The sequence below is a fragment of the Rhopalosiphum maidis genome, chromosome 1, assembly GCF_003676215.2.
Source record: "Rhopalosiphum maidis isolate BTI-1 chromosome 1, ASM367621v3, whole genome shotgun sequence".
NCBI classification, from domain to species: domain Eukaryota; kingdom Metazoa; phylum Arthropoda; class Insecta; order Hemiptera; family Aphididae; genus Rhopalosiphum; species Rhopalosiphum maidis.
Genome location: NC_040877.1, coordinates 55,644,728 through 55,665,114, shown reverse-complemented (window position 1 = coordinate 55,665,114; position 20,387 = coordinate 55,644,728). Strand labels below are relative to the sequence as shown.

The 20,387-nt window shown below is 29.4% G+C and overlaps 2 protein-coding genes and 1 non-coding gene across 3 annotated transcripts; 2 read left to right on the top strand and 1 right to left on the bottom strand.

Moving 5' to 3' along the window:
* The first annotated feature begins 756 nt into the window (after positions 1 to 756).
* LOC113557096 (protein obstructor-E-like) lies at positions 757 to 8,401 on the top strand. The gene is made up of 5 exons (XM_026962408.1): positions 757 to 1,192; positions 2,013 to 2,237; positions 3,380 to 3,583; positions 6,782 to 6,995; positions 8,218 to 8,401. The coding sequence occupies exons 1-5, from the start codon at positions 1,141 to 1,143 to the stop codon at positions 8,264 to 8,266; spliced, it is 744 nt and encodes a 247-aa protein (XP_026818209.1). The 5' UTR covers positions 757 to 1,140; the 3' UTR covers positions 8,267 to 8,401.
* A 1,800-nt stretch (positions 8,402 to 10,201) lies between these two features.
* Positions 10,202 to 10,333, bottom strand: LOC113550754. Its single transcript, XR_003405063.1, has one exon. It is a non-coding gene; the product is annotated as a U4 spliceosomal RNA (small nuclear RNA).
* A 2,314-nt stretch (positions 10,334 to 12,647) lies between these two features.
* LOC113547826 (protein obstructor-E) lies at positions 12,648 to 16,881 on the top strand. Its single transcript, XM_026948345.1, has 5 exons — positions 12,648 to 12,824; positions 14,764 to 14,991; positions 15,541 to 15,738; positions 16,019 to 16,211; positions 16,662 to 16,881. The coding sequence occupies exons 1-5, from the start codon at positions 12,776 to 12,778 to the stop codon at positions 16,684 to 16,686; spliced, it is 693 nt and encodes a 230-aa protein (XP_026804146.1). The 5' UTR covers positions 12,648 to 12,775; the 3' UTR covers positions 16,687 to 16,881.
* The last annotated feature ends 3,506 nt before the right edge of the window (positions 16,882 to 20,387 follow it).

Genomic DNA, 20,387 nt, shown 5'->3' with positions numbered 1-20,387 from the left:
GTCAATTAAAATTCTGGGAGATAGTCGTTTTCGTCAAAGACAACTCGTAAATATAAATTACTCGTTAATAGTTTTTTATCAAATTGAATTCGTTTAATTATATTTTACCATAGGCGGACGTAAAAGTCGTTGGACGCCGTAATACAGGTAGTGTTAAATTACGATATACAGCCGTTGGGCGAATACAAATATGTAAAGGTCACTTTCAGTATTTTCGGTTACGCCCGTGTTACCTATGCCCGTAAATGGCGTGTAAAACGCATTGTCAGGAAATCAAATATTATATATGTCTACCTAGCGGCGGCCAACCAGTGTGTGCATTATACAGGGTGGTATCTATAGCTGCGCGCTGGTGCCCGCCGATAATATATTATCTTTATCTAATAATATTAACTACGTCTGTGAAACAGAACATTATTATAAGGTTTTAGTCAGTTGTTACTGCAGTATAATAGAGAGCCACTTGGCTGCTGTTATAGTTCACAGAGGTTTCTTAAACATCAGATAAATAGAAATGATCAACAGTTTATATAATAATATATTATGAAGCTAATTCTTGTGAATATTATAAAAGTTGAGTATTTAGTAGACGGTTTCCGCAGAGTGTTCAAACAGCCAAGTGAGTCTAAATAAACCTGGTCAGGAGGCGGGTAAAGCCTATGCACACATAATACACACACTCATATATATGTATGTATATATATATATAGGTGATACAGGTGCACTATACGCGTTACATTCGTCGAAGAATCGTCCGAAACATAGGTTGTGGAGGTACACGCGTCCGTGTTTCGTCACGTACCTCTTTTGTGCGGCCATCATATATAATATTTTAATAACAATAAAATATTATATATCGCGCGCAGAGTGCAGTGGTTAAGAACGTTCTCACACGGGCCCATTGAAAATCGTCACGTGCGTGTATCGCATTATATATTATGTTGTAACGAATAGGAGTTCAAAAACCTTTTGTCGTCCGTCGCCGGCACCACTACAACAGAGGTCGCGACAAGTCGCACGCGGGAGCTCCGCCGACTAGTTTTTCGTTCGTCTTCCGTCCGCGGCGGGTATACCTATAGCTGGTTATAATACGTGCCCGAAGACCCGGTCCATTCGTAATCTGCTCGCCTTTTACCAACGATGCTTCTGCACGCTCCGACTGCTACCGCTGCTGCGCTTATTCTATTTACGGGTAAGTACCTATATAAATAACAGATAACTTATAAGATACCTAAACAGTGGTATTACCTATGTAATGATTATTGGTTAAATACATACGGTTATTATTAATACTATATGGTTTTACGTGAAATCCACTAGTCTAGTAATGTGAAATTATGACAACCCGCGCCTGTGCATTGGTTTGTACACAATACTATCATAGTTTATACATGATAATATAGCGGTACGTTAATAATATCGTGTACGCTGTACATATTATACATATACACTATATTTAATATTATTATTATACACACGTAATATTGGTCATAAATTATATTATATTATGTCAATATACGTTCAGGTACATGCATGCACGTGCGTGGACGTTTTTTTTTAGCCTTCTCTCATCGACCATTGTATGACATCATAAATCCGTATCAATTCTTTGTACTCAACATTTTAAGTCCCCGTAAAGAAAGGAATTGATAGTTGTTAAATGTTGCATATGTCCAGAAGTAGATTCAGCCAATTTTATCAGAGTAGAACATTATTATATATATTTTCTTTTTAATCTGACTGCTTATGTTATAAATTATAACTTATAATTCACTATGTAATAGATTTATATTTTATATTATTATAATTTATTACATTATGTGTGTTACTTGCATGTAAATTTGCATCTGACCGCAATTTGACGGCAATCATACTTTTAATCGATTTCTAACAATCCTTAGTCGATACAATAAAAAAACAATTATTTTTGGAATTTTCCTCGCCTCAAACACTACTGACAAGTTATAATACATATAATAATAATAAGATATAATGTGTGTATGTATGTGTAGGCTTAGCGCTCGGACAGCAACAGAACAACCGTGAATTCCAATGTCCCGAGAAACCAGGGTTCTACGCCGATCAGATACAATGTGATCTGTATTACCACTGCTCTGTGGACGGCGAACTAACTGAAAAACTCTGCCCCGACGGACTGCTGTTTGACGACACCAGCCCGACTCATGAAAAATGCGATACATCTGTAAACGTAGACTGCGGTCAGAGGACCGTTCAGCGTAAGTGTTCATTACATTAGCAAATAATTTATGTATATATACAGTCTTCAATTACATATAACTCATATAAGTATATAACTATAACTAAGGCAATGGCCATAGAATCTGAGTTTAAGTTATAACTATGTGTACTATGTAGTCTCATTTGACACATGTTCAGCCGTTTTAGACGATTCAGATATTCGGTTATATTATTACGGATCAATATCGCATAATAAAATAATACTATTCAATGAAATATTAGTGGCGAACTTAAGCGTAAAAATGTATCAAAACAGGTCTGCAGTGGACGAGCTTCTGAAGCTGCCCTGCACATAAATTTAGAACGGTGTTAATTCTTTTTTTTAAAAAAAGGCTGATATAATATTGTAACATAGTGTAGGAAATAGGTATAGTGTTGCCACTGCCATACATACAATGACTTATCTACGAGTACAATTCAAAATTTTATGTTTTGGTATATCTGAATTCTCTTTTGCACTTTAGTGTTATCTACCAAGGTATATATTGTGAATTAAATGTATTGTAGTAAATGCTGCGATATATTGTTTTTATTAATGTAAGGGGGAAATACTTATTACAAGTTAATTATCGGCAAAATTTAAATTATACGATGCATACGACTGTACCTCTCAATATTACTGAAGAATTTAATTTAATTTTTAAAATAATACTCTTTTACTAGGATTTATTAAAATTATTGAAAAACACTATTTTACTAGTATTACCTAAAAGAATTTTCATACACAATATTTTGGTTTAAATAATCAACAATTAATAGAAAATATTAAATTTTTAAAACGCTTTTTGAGTATAACAGTGCAAAGTATTTTATTCTCATATTCTATACAAAATCTCCTTATGGTGCTGTAGTAAATTCCCTGACTACTAAATATCTAGAAAACAACCACCAAATACATGTAAGTATATATATATTAATATATGCATATAAATTGTTCAGATTTTGTTGTCTCATAATTGATGGAAATTACATAACGTATTATTTATTCAATTTGTGAATGTGGTCACCAACGTTCGTACCACATATCATGTATAATGTGAAATTTTGATGATGTCCAATACATATTAAGATTTTTATTTCGACACTCGTTAAATATTATTATTTGTTAATCCTTCAACAGAGGAACCAAAACCGTCTAAGGGCTGCCCTCGGGCCAACGGTTACTACAGGCATTGGGACGAGGGTTCCTGCGACAAATTCGTTAATTGCGTGGACGGCGTGGCCAACGAGATGCCGTGTCCGCCTGGTCTGATATACGACGATTCAACTAGTTCTTGTGCCTGGTCAACGGACAGCAAGCGGCAATGCACGACGACCAAAAAAGGTATACAATAATATTATTATGTACAACATATTATATTACATATCACATTAAAACCTATGGCATGTAGATTTCGCGTAGTTCGTCATAATAAGAGCAGATAACTTAAGTCCCAAATCATCAATCGAATACCTATACTGACATGCCTTAAAAACTATATGTTATACATATTACAGTATCCTGATATTATATATTTTATAATCAAAGTTTAATACTAAATATGACTTTTAAAATATTCCCTTGGATAACGACAATCTTTATTTTTCTTCAATTTAAAAACCAAAAAAAGCTTAAACATTTTTTTTTAAATACAGATTTAGGATATAGATATAAAACATAGGTAGTTAAAAAAAATCTAAGATAATATGCACCATAAATTCAAAAACTTTAAAGTATTATATAACATTAAAAATACAACTTCCTATACATAATCGTTCGATATGAAATAAATTTTAGTATAAATCATCAATATTTTTGACCACCCGATAAAAATGTAAAATAATATTATAAATATTAATATATATATAGTAATAATTATATAATTATATAACTATCATAATTCATAATAATATTATACTACTTATTACATAATATAAGTTCACTTTATAATCAAATGTTTAGAAAAATATGTAGATAACTACCTACAGAGATTTTATCGGGATACAAACGTTACATTCTAGTAGTTCCAAACTTTTATTTTAAAAGATTTCTACGATTTCTGGTAAAATATACTAATAAATTATAATAAAGATACTCACCCCGCTATCTTTTTAACGAACCAACGTAACAGTTATTGCTACACTTCTATGTACATCATCGATTTGTATAGGCTTAATATGAATCTTTTTATTACCCCCCTCTTTACACACGTTTATAGTGTAAACTATTGTATAGTACATATTTATCATATAGTACACGCGATCAATAACCTCCAATGTACTGGAACAAGACGTATTGATAAAGTACCTTTGAGCTTTGATGATTCTTATTTTCGCAAACTGATAGACAATATTTTATGAAGTTTAACAACATTTTTAACATTTCGAAATAAACTGAAGTACCAACAGTCTTTTTGTGGTTGTCAATAATTTTTTTAAACGCTTAAAAACAATTTCTTGTATTTTCTAAGGTATTGCTTGGTTCGCAATAAAATAATAACTCTATATAATTTACGGCGAACGGTCTTGATGTGGACCGTGACATAATGTAAATATTAACTAACTTACATTTTTCAGACGACAAACAGTTTCGTTTATTATATAAGTAGTATGCAACACATGTATTTACAACACGTGAATGTTATACACTTATAACTTATTAAGTTACTATGTAGTCGTAAATCTTGAAACGTTTCTTAGCCAAGCATTATATATATTAAATATATTATTGTTTTGCAGAGGTTTTAAAATTGTATTTTTTATGACAAACAATACAACACTAATAATAGACAACATTTATGAAATATTTTTCAATATATGTACTCTCGTATGATTTACTACGTATGATACTCTTACGTTTCTCTGTGATTTTAATTATATTTCGATATTACATATAGTGTATAATATGGGCTTTAGTTTGCAGATTTTGATTCCATGAATAGTATAGTGTTACAGTTCACGTGTTGACATCGTGTTCGAAATTCTATATAGAGTATCATAGAGTATAGACTATATTATAGGTAGGTATATAGTAAGCGTAGGTGTGTATATATTGAAAAATAGAAAGTAATCGATATAAGTATATATATAGAATAAATCTTTGTTATAGTCATATGTGTAATTTGGGAGGATAATCCGCCCCCTCCCAACTTCTCAGAGTTTTTCAAGTTCACTCAGACTTGTTTAGTAAATGAGTATACAATATACATATTATTATATCATACATTGCCTATTGTTAACATTTTTTTTTGCTTAACAGCTTTAAAAATACTTAGTACGTTTAATAGAAATCAACTCAAAATAATATTTTTAATAGTGTTATAACTATATGAATGTAACTCTATCCATCACTAAACCTTATTTTTCAATCAAAAAATACACAAACCGTGCCTGATTACACATGTGGGTATAGATTATTTTTAAGCGTAATAGTAACATATTACTATGTTATTTGGAATAGGTTGGTTAAAAGTAATTTGCATAAGTAGCCATTTACAAAACGTTTCGGGGATAGGATTAACAGTATTTAACACGTATATCGTTTATGCGTAATGCTAATAAATCGCCCAAAATTGCATGGTGTCATTCAGCGTGCATTGCAGTTACAATTATATATTTGCATATTGATGAAGATATGATTATTGGATTTCGAAACGAATTAGACATTCCAAAAACGATGTATAGCGAACTGCACGTGTTATAGGTGTTGTTATACGGTTTCGTACGGATTATCTATTCTGATCGTTTAAACCGTACGCCACCGTACAAGTAGAATAATAATTAGATATAAATTCAATCACACAATAAACATTAATCATAACACAGTACGTCGAACTCCAGACAAGCCCATGCTATTACAATTTACAGTTTATATAATCGGTGTAATGTGATAATATGATTATATATAAAGGGAATGGACAAACTATCTATTATACCTACCTATGTGGAATTATAGTTATCGCTTCGATTGAAGCAGATACTACAATATTATTTAGATAATTATTTGAAATTACAATTTGATGTTTTAGAAATTTTAATTTTCGACAAAAACCAGACTAAATTTATTCTGACCCGTTTTGATCAGTTTGTTTATGTACCTTTTCGGTATATTATGGAGCATACTATGATATTGCATGATTTATCTATATAAAATAAACGACATAATAATATTTATCTATGTTTGGAAAAATATTATTATCATTTTTTTATTTTTATTTATACAAAATGAGAAAATATTTATCAAGTCACTTATAAGTTGTAATATCTTGTAATATATATATATATTATAACATGGCCAGTATATATTGTTTTACCGTTATATGAAATTGTTTATATGTTTTATGAATAGTCAAAAACATAATATATACTTACGTTTTACAAATCTATTACTTTTCTATATTATGAAATATAACTAAAGCGTCATAGAAATAACATAAATATATTAAACCATTTAATAATATACATTATCGTTGCATGAACTGCAAACGTTTGTTATTTTCGTTTACTTATTTATTATTATATCATGTATTTACATTTTTCGCAGAGGTCCTCACAGATGGTTTTTCATGCCCTGACGGTGACGTGGTTGGTCCCAACGGCAGAATCTTACCTCATCCGACATTTGCGCACCCCGATGACTGTCAGAAGTTCTACATCTGCAGGAACGGTGTCATCCCGCAATATGGTAGCTGCTCCGCGGGTTCCGTGTACAACGACGTGTCGTTCAAGTGTGACGAACCGGAAAACGTACCCGGATGGTAAGTGATGATAATAATTTATTATGATAGCAGTAAACTGATAGGTATATAGGACTGAAGTTATTCTGGGTGAGAAAAATATCACTTTACTATGTTTTTTGCTTAAACAATCGGCTAAACTTTGCTCCTAATTCAGTAGTCATAAATTTTGATTAGTCTTTGACCCTCGTACATATAACATACCTACTATTACATAATGATTATAAAATCACGGCGAGAAAAAAAATGTACTGTTTGGTAAAATGGCATAAGGTAAAATTAAAATACACACGCGAAGATAAAAAAATGGGTATAAAATGTATATTTTACTTCTCAATCTTTTAATAGCTCAAAACGTGAGAGCATATTAATAAGTATTATAATTAATCACAATATCCATCATGCAAATATTTTAAAAAGTAATTATTATTCATTTTTACGTTTTAATTAGGCGCTATATTCTGCAAAAGTCGATTACGTTAATTCCTATCTCATTGTTAGGGATCATTAACATAATTACATTACAAACGGACATTTACCACACAGCACTGATTTATTTTCATTAGAAACTGTTAAAAAAAATCACGCAATACTTTTATTCAATTCGTATAAAAAAACAAACATTTTTGACTAGGAAAAATATTTCTCGCCTTTCTTGCCTTCTATTCTTCATCAGACATCAAAAAATGTCTAATCAATCGATTCCTGTTCTGCACCTCACGTTATATATCTCATGATTAATTTCACTGTAAGCGATATGAATGGCTTTCACGATTTAAGCTTTTATATCCATTCATTACTAATTTCTTATTACATTGTCAGATATATTTTATGAATAGTTTATTAATAAGATATAATATTATGAAATATAAATCAATAAATAATATACAATCAAAAAAAATCTAGAAAAAGTAATGTTAAATTCTGTGAGATTCACAAATTTCTATATAAAAAAAAACGTCTATAGTAATTCGAGAATAAAGTTATGTGCATTACGCTTACAAAATTGTTGAAGTTCATTTAAAAAAAATCATTATTATATCTTAATTATTACGATGAGAACATGTCCTTTGTGGTCGAAAAAGTTCCAAAAAATATAGGTACAGTTATTATCTGGTAAAATTAGTATATAAAATAGAGATACCAACAATTTACATTTTACATTAGATGTAAATTTAATAAATAAAATAAGTTCCATTTTTATAAATAATATTAATTATATTTACTTTTTATTATTTTTCAGTGAAAATTATTACGAAAACGAAGACGAGAAGAAGAGCGGAAAAAACTAAAATCTCATTTATATTATCTATTAGTGTAATTATTTTATATTTAAATGTAAAATAAATATGTTTGTTGTTTTAAAAAACAATCACAATGTACATTATACTGAATAATAATAGTAGTTAATTGCATCCTAAAATGTATCCAACAATGTTTTAATTCTTTAAGTTAATTTAAAATAAATCCTTGAAATACTAATATGATAAGTGAAAGCTTATGATTTATCTTTTTATTTTATTCAATGCATTTCACACGCCCACTGTGCGTTTCTCGTGAGCTGATTACTTTTAATGGTTGTGTACTCTACATTATGAACACCGCCACTTGTTTAGACTGTAAATTAAATAACTTATTTAATAACCTCGTACCAGTTTCTTAATTATAATTATTATGAATGCTGAAACCGAGATAATAAGTTTTCAGTTAAGTAATTTTTCTTATTTAATAAAATCTTTTATCTAAAATGGTATTAAATACAAGGTACTTTATACCGTACCTACATAATAATACATTTACTTCTAACTTAGTTTTCATTAAGCTATTGCTTACTATAATTTATGATTTTGGCTATAAGATGTTTAAAATAAAACAAAATTTAAATTAAGATTTTAAAAACAAAATTATTTTAAGAAAATTATTTTTTACAACACTACTGAATAGTGATACTGAGTATAGGTACCATATCTTTGACAATACTATGTTTAATCAATATTCAATAATAATTAAATTATAACTAAAAATATTTCATGAAAAAGATATTAATTTTTTTCTGTTACCAAATTAATTCATTCTTAGTGGACACATAAAAATAATTATATATATTCAGATATTCTGAAATTGAAATAAAACTATAAAATTAAATAGATATTCAAGTGTAAGCATAATATGTGCTAATAAATTTGAAAATAATTTGAATTTAACATGTTTCCAATTACCTAATATATATTACATTTGAGAGTTTTTTTAATAAAATCTATCTACGCACACACAATAACTAATTATATAATATACTAATATTTTATTTAAAAACCTAGTATGTTGTTTGAATCAATTTATTACTGAAAACTGTAGGAACTATTTAAATTGACATAATAATTAAATATCAAATAAACATAAAAAATAATATTATAAAAACCACACCCATAATTTTCTAAAATTTATCGATTAAGGGAAATGTTAAAATAGAAATATCATATACATTAAATAAAAAAAAAAAATTAGTAAACTATATTTGAATAACATTTATTTTAAAGCCTTATCTACTTATAAAAGTGAATAAATATTGTTATATATTCTACTTAACTATTTTTTGTAGTTGAGAATATAAACTATTCAAACTTGAAATATCCTTTATTGCTAGTAGCATACCCTCAGAGTTTAGTTTCAAATTTATTTTCAAGACTCATTAGTATGTTATAGCTTAATAATATCATAGTAAGTATAATGTACAAATAATTTTTATTTTGACCAGATTTCATATTATTTTGAAAATTTTAAACATCTATGTTACTAAGAATCATATTTGCTCAACGTATTAAGTTGGTTAATAATTATACAATATCCATTAATCTACATAATTAAGTTACTAAACATCATTATATGATATTTATACGATTAAATTAAATTTTAACTTACCATTCATTTAAATAAACAACTTAAATTTGAAAAAAAAAATGGAAACTTTTACTATATATATAACACGATTTTTGAAACTACACGATTAATGAGAATAAGCCTCATAATAAGTTACCCTAACAATACCTTAAAATCAGTATATAACACAAATACTCAATTTATAATACATAGCTATTGTCCATTGAAAATTTGAGACACGATTTTGTTATGACAGGATGTATTAAATAGATATAACGATTTTACTAGCATATTCCATTAAACCTTATCAAAGATTCATGATCTTAATTTATCTTAAATCCAGTTACCTATAGAAATGTCTAAATTAAAATTTTTAATTGTGTGTTTACCAAGAAATATTTTATCTGCAGCATGTTTTCAACTAACAATAATCGCACCTCGGATGATCCTCATTGGTTTCAATATCGCCACTGCGCAAAATCAAATTTTATTATTCATTATTTTTATGGACTTACAAAATGTTTTTCAAATTATTTATTTATTTGTAATTAAACCAATTAATAAAAAAAATTAAATTCAAACATTTTAGTCCATTTAGAAAATAAATTTAACATGTGTCAAGAACTTTTGATACATTAAAATATTCATACTGGAATACCGTTGTTATCATAATTAATAACTTTACAGTAAGCTTACACTTACAAATATTTAAAATTGGTACGAGGTAAATGGTACTTTTTATACACTATAAGAGGGACACCTATTTATACTATGTCGTGGTACATAAATATATTTATCGAATACAATACTTTCCTTTGAATTTATTGAATTAAAATCGTACATGGATGATTTTATGTTAGTAAATAATAAGTTATTAAAATTTATTTTTTGTTTCTCTGGTTCATATACAAAAAAAAAGAATGCAAATAATAAAGATTAATAAAAATAAAATTTGATAAAAGTTTCACATGAATAAGGTTTGTAAGAATGTACAAAATTAATGAAAATTAAATAAAATTAATAAACAATATTTTACATTCAACATAAATAAAAATAGCTGACTTGAGACTACATAATGTGATATGTATAAAGGCATAAAGCATATATTGTTATTATACATGTTATATAAATGCAGTATTGATAGCTATTAAGACAGCGACTTTAAACTTAAATGTATAAAAAAAAATTGAAATTATGATAATTTATTTTTCATTGAAAAAATTATAATTTTAATAGACAATTTATTTATTTGTACGTAATAGTAATAATATATTCGAAAATATTTAGATTGTAAAATTGTCTGTAGTTTATGCGAGAATATTAATACCACCATGATGTTGTTTAGGGCGTTTGGGCACAATTCCAAAGTTACATTATGATAATGTTAGCCGGTTTTCTTAATGACCGTCAGCCTTGAAAGTCCATGAAATATAGAGAGAATAATGATAGGATGGAAACATTATGGAATTCCACGGAGCCATATTAATTAATTGACAGTTGCTAGATTGCCCTTTGTAAAGGATTTAAGCACAGTCGTTTCAACAAAAATTATATTTACAATAATAATAACATCGTCCTTTATACAATTCATTTTATTTGAATAGACGAGTGAAACTTGATCCGAAGAAAATTAAGTTGCATCAGATAATTATTACAATGTTATGTTACCTACTTAAAATATGCGTGTTGTCCCTGTATTCTACATAAACACATAATATAATTTTGACATCTTCTGTCAATCGAAAATCAAAATGTAATTTCTCAGGAAAATAATGAAATACTTTTTATTATACCAAATAAATAAATAAAAGTTGATATAATTACACACCATCTCGAATCTCGTCTGATAAATAATCTCAAAAATGTTTACATTTTTAACATAAATCAGTGTTATAAATTTTAACAGATGAATACTTTTTCTTCGCATTCTATACAATTTCTAGAATAACAAGTAAAAAGAAAACTGCAGTCGGCTCATAAACGGAAAGAAGCATTCTTGTGTATTAAATATAACATGTGAAAATAATAAACTTGACAAAATAATATTGCTACTTCTAGGAAATTTCATTAAAATTACAGTATTTTATGTTTTCGCCAAAATCGCTTCGTCGGAATAAAATAAATGCGTAATGAGTTTTTTAAAACGATTTACACGGTTCTAAGGGCCAATTATTGAAACCAAATAAACTTTCACCTCGTTTCGTCGTTTATAATTATATCTATTACAAATATATATTTATTTAAACTTGCGGATGAACACACAACAAGCAATGATATTGTGCTCTGTCGCGAAAATTACAACAATTATTATCTATTATATCTATCAATCCTGCAAAAGAATCACCACGAACCAAAAAATATATATACTTCGTATAGCCAATCGTAACAAAACCATAGTACTTATATTATTTCATTATAGTATATTATATGTCTGTAGTATTATAAATCGAGAATATCGTGACATTCGTATTTTACGAATCGAGAACTACAGAAAAAAAACCGCCACCAATGAAGAAATAGTACCAAGAGACTATATAATATTATCAATATCGCCATAATGGCATATATAATATAATATAACATATTATAATGATAAATATATATATATATATATATATAATATAACTATTATACAGTCGGCCGACACTTCGATCGACTCACGGTGGAGTGGTTCAAGTTCATTCGGTTTCGAGCTACAGCAGCGTGTGAATACTATACAGATTGGGGATCTGATTGGAGCGCTGTCGGTGAAAGGCGCGTAGTACACACGTACATATAACATTTGTCACGTGCGTTTTATTATTCTTTTTTCATTATTATTATATTTTACGTACAACGCGTACAGTGCACCAGAAGCCGCCGATTGTCTGACAGGTCGGATTTGTAAACACGCATAGGTAAATACCACACAGACCGCCGCTACAATGAACGTCTTTTGGACGTTTTCCGCAGTGCTCCTGCTCAAAGCAACAGGTATGTAAACTTATGTCTTACTCGCATTTATCGTGTGTTACCATTTTTAATTCGGATCATCAGTAATATTATGTACATAATTTTCGCGATCGAAGTACATACATTATCTATTTGAACATTTCATATGACTAGAATTGGACCAGTGCATTTGATGAAGCATCAGCGTTGATTGTCGCGTGTAGCCCGTGTAGGTATATAAATATAACTTAAGTGTATGTCGTTTTATTTTGAACGTACCTATGTTTTTCATGTATCACTTCGAGGGACGATTATGTTACGATATCATAAAAAAACAAAATAACTATGAATTCTTTAGATGGTATGCCATTTATCAATATTCAATTAAAAATACATTTATTATAATATAACTATAGAATACATTAAACACTAAAAGTCTGCAACGGCCAAGAATAATATGTTCATTTAATGTTTTTGAACGTTGGGTGTAGTCGGAAGTTCGTGATTTTATAATTTTTGTATAAATTAATAAGTGTTGTATTAATAATATGCATACAAATCGGTTGTTATGATATTCAATAGAGTACACTAGACATAGCATATATATATCATATTAAATATAGAACATCAATACGTGCAATAATTATCTACAGATGACCATGAAAACTGATCGAGTACACAATCACTATGTATATAATATTTATTATTAATAATATATTAAATATTATATATATAGTAGGTATATACATAATACATATATAAAAAGGGGTTAAAAATCGGTCGTTGTTGGTTACAAGGATCCGGGTAAGTTGTAGGTGGTTGAGCTTGGAGGGTGTGACGGATTTTGGGTCCAAGAAACGGTGTACGGCTAATAGAAACGCGGCCCCCAAGAACATAATATTATTATTGTTATTATTATAAATCGTTTACCTATCTATATAGCGATACATATTATATTATATTAGTTGTATATCAGTTGCATAATATTGTTATAAACTTATAAATAATACAATATTATACATAAATATATATATATAACGTGTCCGAGTTGTGCAACTAGCATTGGACGTGTATATGACAGATTGGAACAAAACCGCTCGCCCGAAGCGTTTCATAAATTACTCCATACCGACAGCGGCCATTATATTATATATGTACATGTACGCCCGGGAGACTGCGCACGCCTCGATATCGGGAGCGCGATCACAAAATAATGACTTATACTCTATATGTATGGATTGTATGTATATATATATATATAATAACGATAATAATACTGTAATAACATATACTCTCGAGTGCGGTTTTCGCTCGGGTGAAAGTTTGCAACGGGCTCGTGATGCGGTTTGTATGGGTGTTCCTCCCCAGCGAAACGAGTTTAAAACGCAACGGCGGCAGGCTGAAGAAAAATTGAACTCGTATACTCGTGCATAATATTATTATATACCGCTCTATATACTATATACGTGTATATTATATGTGTCAAATTATTATGTACCCACATGAGCACCCGCAACTGCTGCTGCGTTCTAACCCACGTCACCACCGAGTGTGAATATACCGACGCGATTGTCATCGTTTGTGCCCGCCAAAATCGATACCCTTAAGACTGCACATAATTGCTCGTCAATTCGATAATATATAAGCGTATTGAACGAATATATAAACATATACGTTGTGTACAATCGATATTATCATTGGACAGCCATACTATATGATAATATTTAGTGTAGCCAATCGTTGTATGGCAACGATTTTCCACGCGCGTTTTTAAAAACCAATCGATGTATAAATATATATTATAATCTACTAGAATATGTTTTGATAATTTTACTGATGACCGAGGTGAACAGTTTTATAATAAGACAAATTCGATAAGACCATTTGTGTGTTTATATAGGTATATCAGGCTGGAGTTATTCTACCTGGTTAACTATAGCAAAGTTATAATAACCTAACCTAGTTTTTTTTCATTTCGCAGTGATCCAGTGCCAGGACTACAGCGCGGAAAGATCGTCGCAGTGTCCGGAACAACATGGTGAACAGACGTATGCCCACCCCGATTATTGCGATCAATTTTACCTGTGCACGAACGGCACGCTGACACTGGAACAGTGCGGCAACGGTCTGCTGTATGACGGCAAAGGCGCCGCCTACCACCACTGCAACTACCACTGGGCCGTCGACTGTGGCAATCGCAAAGCCGAACGTAGGTTACGCGCAGTAATGAATTAATATACGATGCAAAACTTAAAGTATATAGTTTACTCGACGACGTAAACATATTGGGCGGTGACATGTGATCCTAATAACACCATCCAACATTTTGTTATTTTGCATATTATGCTCAAAACCACAGAGGGCGATGAAATAGAATATATACGATTATATATATATATATATATTAGTATCTTAAGAAATCGTAGACCCGCATAAATTGATATATTTTTTTCACTGACCCCTAGTGTTTATATATTTGATCCTAAATCCACAGTTTACGATTGTATTTAAGTGCATCTATAGTCTAAAGTCGAATGTTGTAGGTGATAAAACTATTGTTATAGACAATCATAATGTAGCGATTGGATAAGAAATCAACAAATTGATTTATTAGAAAATTGAAACAACTCGAGCTCGTTCTTGGGGAGTGATAAATAATTGATACTAGGGGAACCCCAAATACTTTTTGCGATAATCGTCACGAATTTTTCTATGGAAAAATTGCATATCATAATAACATCGTTATCGTGTTCCACAGTTGTGCCGATCAGTTCTCCCGGATGTGAATACCAGTTCGGCCTGTTCTCGGACGGTTCCTCTTGCAGCACCAACTACGTTAAATGTGAACACGGATCGCCATACTCGCTACCCTGCGAACCTGGCCTGGCTTACGACGACAGGATCAAGAAGTGCAACTGGCCCGATGAGCTCGTTGACGTGGGATGCAACCCAGCAGGTGCTCAAAATTTTCGTTTATCACCCAAGCGCATATTACAATTATAATATGATAATATCACGCGTACCTAGTCGGATTTACTCTTAAAGTAACTTAGTATGGCAAGCGAAACCATGATTATTTTAAGCTGCAATTTACGTTAGGCCCATCCCGTACTTATTTAATAGTTGTGAATTCGCCCCTCAGGTCACAAACACGAGATATATTATTATATAAATTGTACTATAGTGTTGCTCGAACGGTGTATTGAATTACGTTTTGATTTTTCATTTTCGCACAGACATAATTGGATTCAGCTGCCCAGATAAAGTGGACCCACACTCGGTGTCGGCCAAATTCGAACCGTACCCGAGGTTTGCCCTCCCCGGAGACGCACACAGGCTCATCACATGCGTGCACGGACATCCAAGGTTGATAAGTTGCGGTGAGGACAGTGTAGTAGATGAATCGTCACTGACATGCGTCGAGAAAGGGTACGTGTACACATTATTAAATATTATTGGTTGCCATTCATTCAGTTATTAGTTACCGATTTAACATCGTAATTTCCTATAACAGCATTTTTATATTATATAATTATCCAATTGAAATGTAGGCGTGACACGTTGAACTGCAGTATTTATTGATCATATTATTGAATATTGATATAGACTTTAATGAGTAAAATATGTTCGTAACGTTTAGTAATTATACATAGACATAGCTACTGCTGATTTATTGTTTCGGTTTTTAAACGTATAACGATCGATTAGTCCGTATAAAACCAGTCACATTTTTATGAGTTTAATGTTTTTTGCTCCTGAGTTTGTTTATTTTACTCGTCGTTTTTGGATTTTAAAATATGACAACGGAATACAAAAATTTCGTTTCATCCCCGTCACAATGTTAAAAAATAATTGAATGTATTTTTTTTTCTGTTGCAGGTCTCATTACAGAAAGAGAAAGTAGATCATATCGTTAATCCATTTGTGCCATGTTTTAAGTGTACATTTTCGCATAAAAACCATATTGTACAAACCATTGAATGACATTAGCACTGTGGCATCGTTACATGAAAACATATAAAAAATAATTTTTCTGGGCTTGTTATTTATACCAAATTAATAGTTATATAAAAAAAAATTAAAAAAAGTTTCCAATCAACCGTTTTTATATTATTATTATGTTCTAACTTGAATACCTCAAATTACACTCTATTATAGTCAATTTACCATTAATGAATAAGTATTGACGTATCGTAGAAATGTTTTTTTTTTCATAGTAATGCGGTGGAAAAAACTAAATACAGTAGACGCCGCTTATAAGACTCACTTTGGTACCAGCTCAAAGTGAGTCTTATAACCGAATGAATCTTATAGGCGAAGTGGAAAAAAAATTAATTACGTATATTTATACATTTTATTTTACTACATATTTTGCTTTAATTTTAATACTTTAACACATATTACACATTACATACTTATTATTGAATAAATTTAATAATCCTGATGAAAAAAACTAAAATTATAATAGGTAAATAGTACATATAAAAATATTATAAAAATTAAACATTAATAAAAAATTATAAATGATGTATGTATAATGTATTTATTATTTATTTTGAAAAATTATTTTTGAAAAAAATTTGTAATTTTAGTTTGTTTTTTATTTTGTTCTAATATTCCGAAAATATAATAACGATAATCGTTGCGATAAATGTGAACTTTTATCTACGATAAAAATTATTATACGTTATAAGGTACCAACAGAAACTAGAAATAATCAACACGAGTATTATTTAATTTTTCAATACCAATTTATTTCTAAATTATAACCAAAAAAGTTTATTTTCTACTATTTATTTTACGAAATTTGAGTCTTATAACCGATTTTTTTTTTAATGTATTTTGATACATCCGGTCCATTCCAGACGATTTTGAGTCTAATTAACGACTGAACCTTATATCTGTGTGTCTTTTAAACGGCGTCTACTGTAATAGTTTATTTATTACATACGTAGGTAGTAAGTCAATGTTTCTATACCAAAAAATGCTAATTAAATACCAAAATATGCTATGAAAACTATTTTTATCTATAGAACTTTTAAAAAATTATGATGCACACTATAAGTGGCATCATACGTACTAGTGGCGTAGTTGCGTAGATACAATTTTACTCACTAGCGTTATTTTTATTTTTTATCTAAATAAAAGATATACTTATTTATAACTCTATATTAAATTATTAATCTAAAATTAATTTTTATATTTAAAAAGAATTTATAATATAATTACTCCTAATAAGTGTCTTATTACTTATATGATAAAATGATAGATGTACTTTAATAAAATAGCTTTACTAAAAAAAAATTTAAATAAAACAATAATTGTTTATTATTTTTGTTAATTTTAGAAAATAAAATATAACATTTTAATGTATTGATATACCTTCTTGGTTATAGTAGAAGGTTTAAACCTATCATATAATCTGTAACTACATCACTGATACTTATACTTAGAAATAGAAGCATAATTATTTGTTTTTGCATTTAATCATTGACAAACGCATAATAAATCGTAAATATATATATATATTTACAAATAATGTCCGACCGGTTTCTGAGCCATGAAGATTACATCACGGAATATTAGGACATGAAAAAAATATCAATGTTATACAAGATGTTTTTAAATGTCTTAGTGTGTATATTATGCGTACGCCACCTAGATGTATTATGGTTAAAAATACGAAATTATTTAAACGTTTACTTGCACTATAATCAATGGTGCAAATAGGAAAGAGGACTGTGAAATTTATCATGCCAAATCTCCATCAAACTCCCATCTCCAAATCAAGTCTACACGAAGTAGATATATTTATTAATTATTTCTGAAATTTAGAAAATAAATCCAGTTACCTTGTTCTTATTTTGTAGTATCTCTACTACTAATTGAGATATATATTTACAACACACATCCAAATAATATAATTAATAATACCTAATTTTACCGAAACAAAAATATATAATAAATAATAATATATTACTATAAAATACATTTTTGTATTGATTTTAATGAATATAGTTTTTTTTTTTTTTTATCAGTGTTGCAGGATACTGTATCATCCCCCTAATACTAATAAGAATTTTAACATGTAACACTGATTGGACTATAAATAAAAATGTTTTGATAATATATCAACAATATACAATTTTCATTTTAAAAATCAACAGACAACAGTAAAATAGAAAAATCGTATGAGAATTATTTAAGCCTAGGAGTACGCACAATGGTGGGATTAAAATGAAACCAATCGAATATTCTATTGGTATAAAATATAAATGAATCGAAGGTGCCTAAAACCAATAAATTAATTATAAAATATAATCATAATTTATATAGCCAATGCTAATAAGTGATGCATATAAAGCCAACGTCAAAGAATATTCGTTCGGGAAAATTTAAACTCGGACAAATCGTGCGATTATATCGAAGTACTCTACATAATACAATCATAACTTTGCGCTACTAACACGGTATGAAAATAAATTGTGGATACGTCGAGGTCGTTTTGTATATCGTATTATTATGTGAACGTGTTATAAAAACAATATTGCGTCATTCGCATTGGAACGCCTCGACTGACTATACTGACACGTGACATGGGGTTTGGGTTTATTATATAAATTGTAATCATTTGACGCGTTAGAGACGTTATAGTAAAGTAATATTATTACCATAAACTGGTGCGTTATTCTCTGTAAAAGTGCAGGTGTACCCGGTAATTATTATTTGAAACAATATTAGCACGCACAACAAAGTTTTAATTATACTAATACTCGGTATAATCGTGTTGTGTAATAATAAATTATAACTTGCCACGGATTTTTATTTAGCGATCGGGAACTCTTCACGCGAACTCAACTGTTACAGATTAATATAATTCAATAATATCTATCGGCGGCTATAATGAGACTAAACACAAACATTGAAATATCGATGCAATGCGTTAACACGGTAGCAAAAACTGTAACCGGAATAAAAATAAATATTACCTGAGTTATTTCACTATTATAGGACTATCTATATTCATCGTTCATGGAAAGAACGCGAACAATAAAAATAATCTCCGAGTACCAAGGAGATTTAAGCATGAGAACATAACAAAACTTAAATAATTTATTTGATTTTATGTGCTTTAATTTTTTGCTATGAACTTCAGCACAATCATGTACTTACGTTATATTTGAAAAAGAAACGATATAACAAGACGTAATGCAATTAAATATTATACGTCCTGTTCTGTTTTTGGCGGCGTTTCGGATATGCAATACGCAATTCATGTACGCCAGTTATATTATAGTAGATTAAATTAAATTTAAATATAAATATAAATCGAATAGAAATTATTTACCTTTATATTTTAGATTCTAGATGGTACGATGCGTGCGTATATAATAAGTTTAACAATAATTTGGACTATTTTTTCTACATTATTTTTATAAATATTTGAACTTCAAATTTTGACAACAATCGTACCAAACACAAGATTCCTCAAAAATTACTCTTCTAATAGAAATTAAACATCTCAAAAATGGAAATGCATAATTCTTTTTCAAATCTGTTGAGATTAAGTCTTGACGAAGTTATACAAGTAATACTGGCCGATAT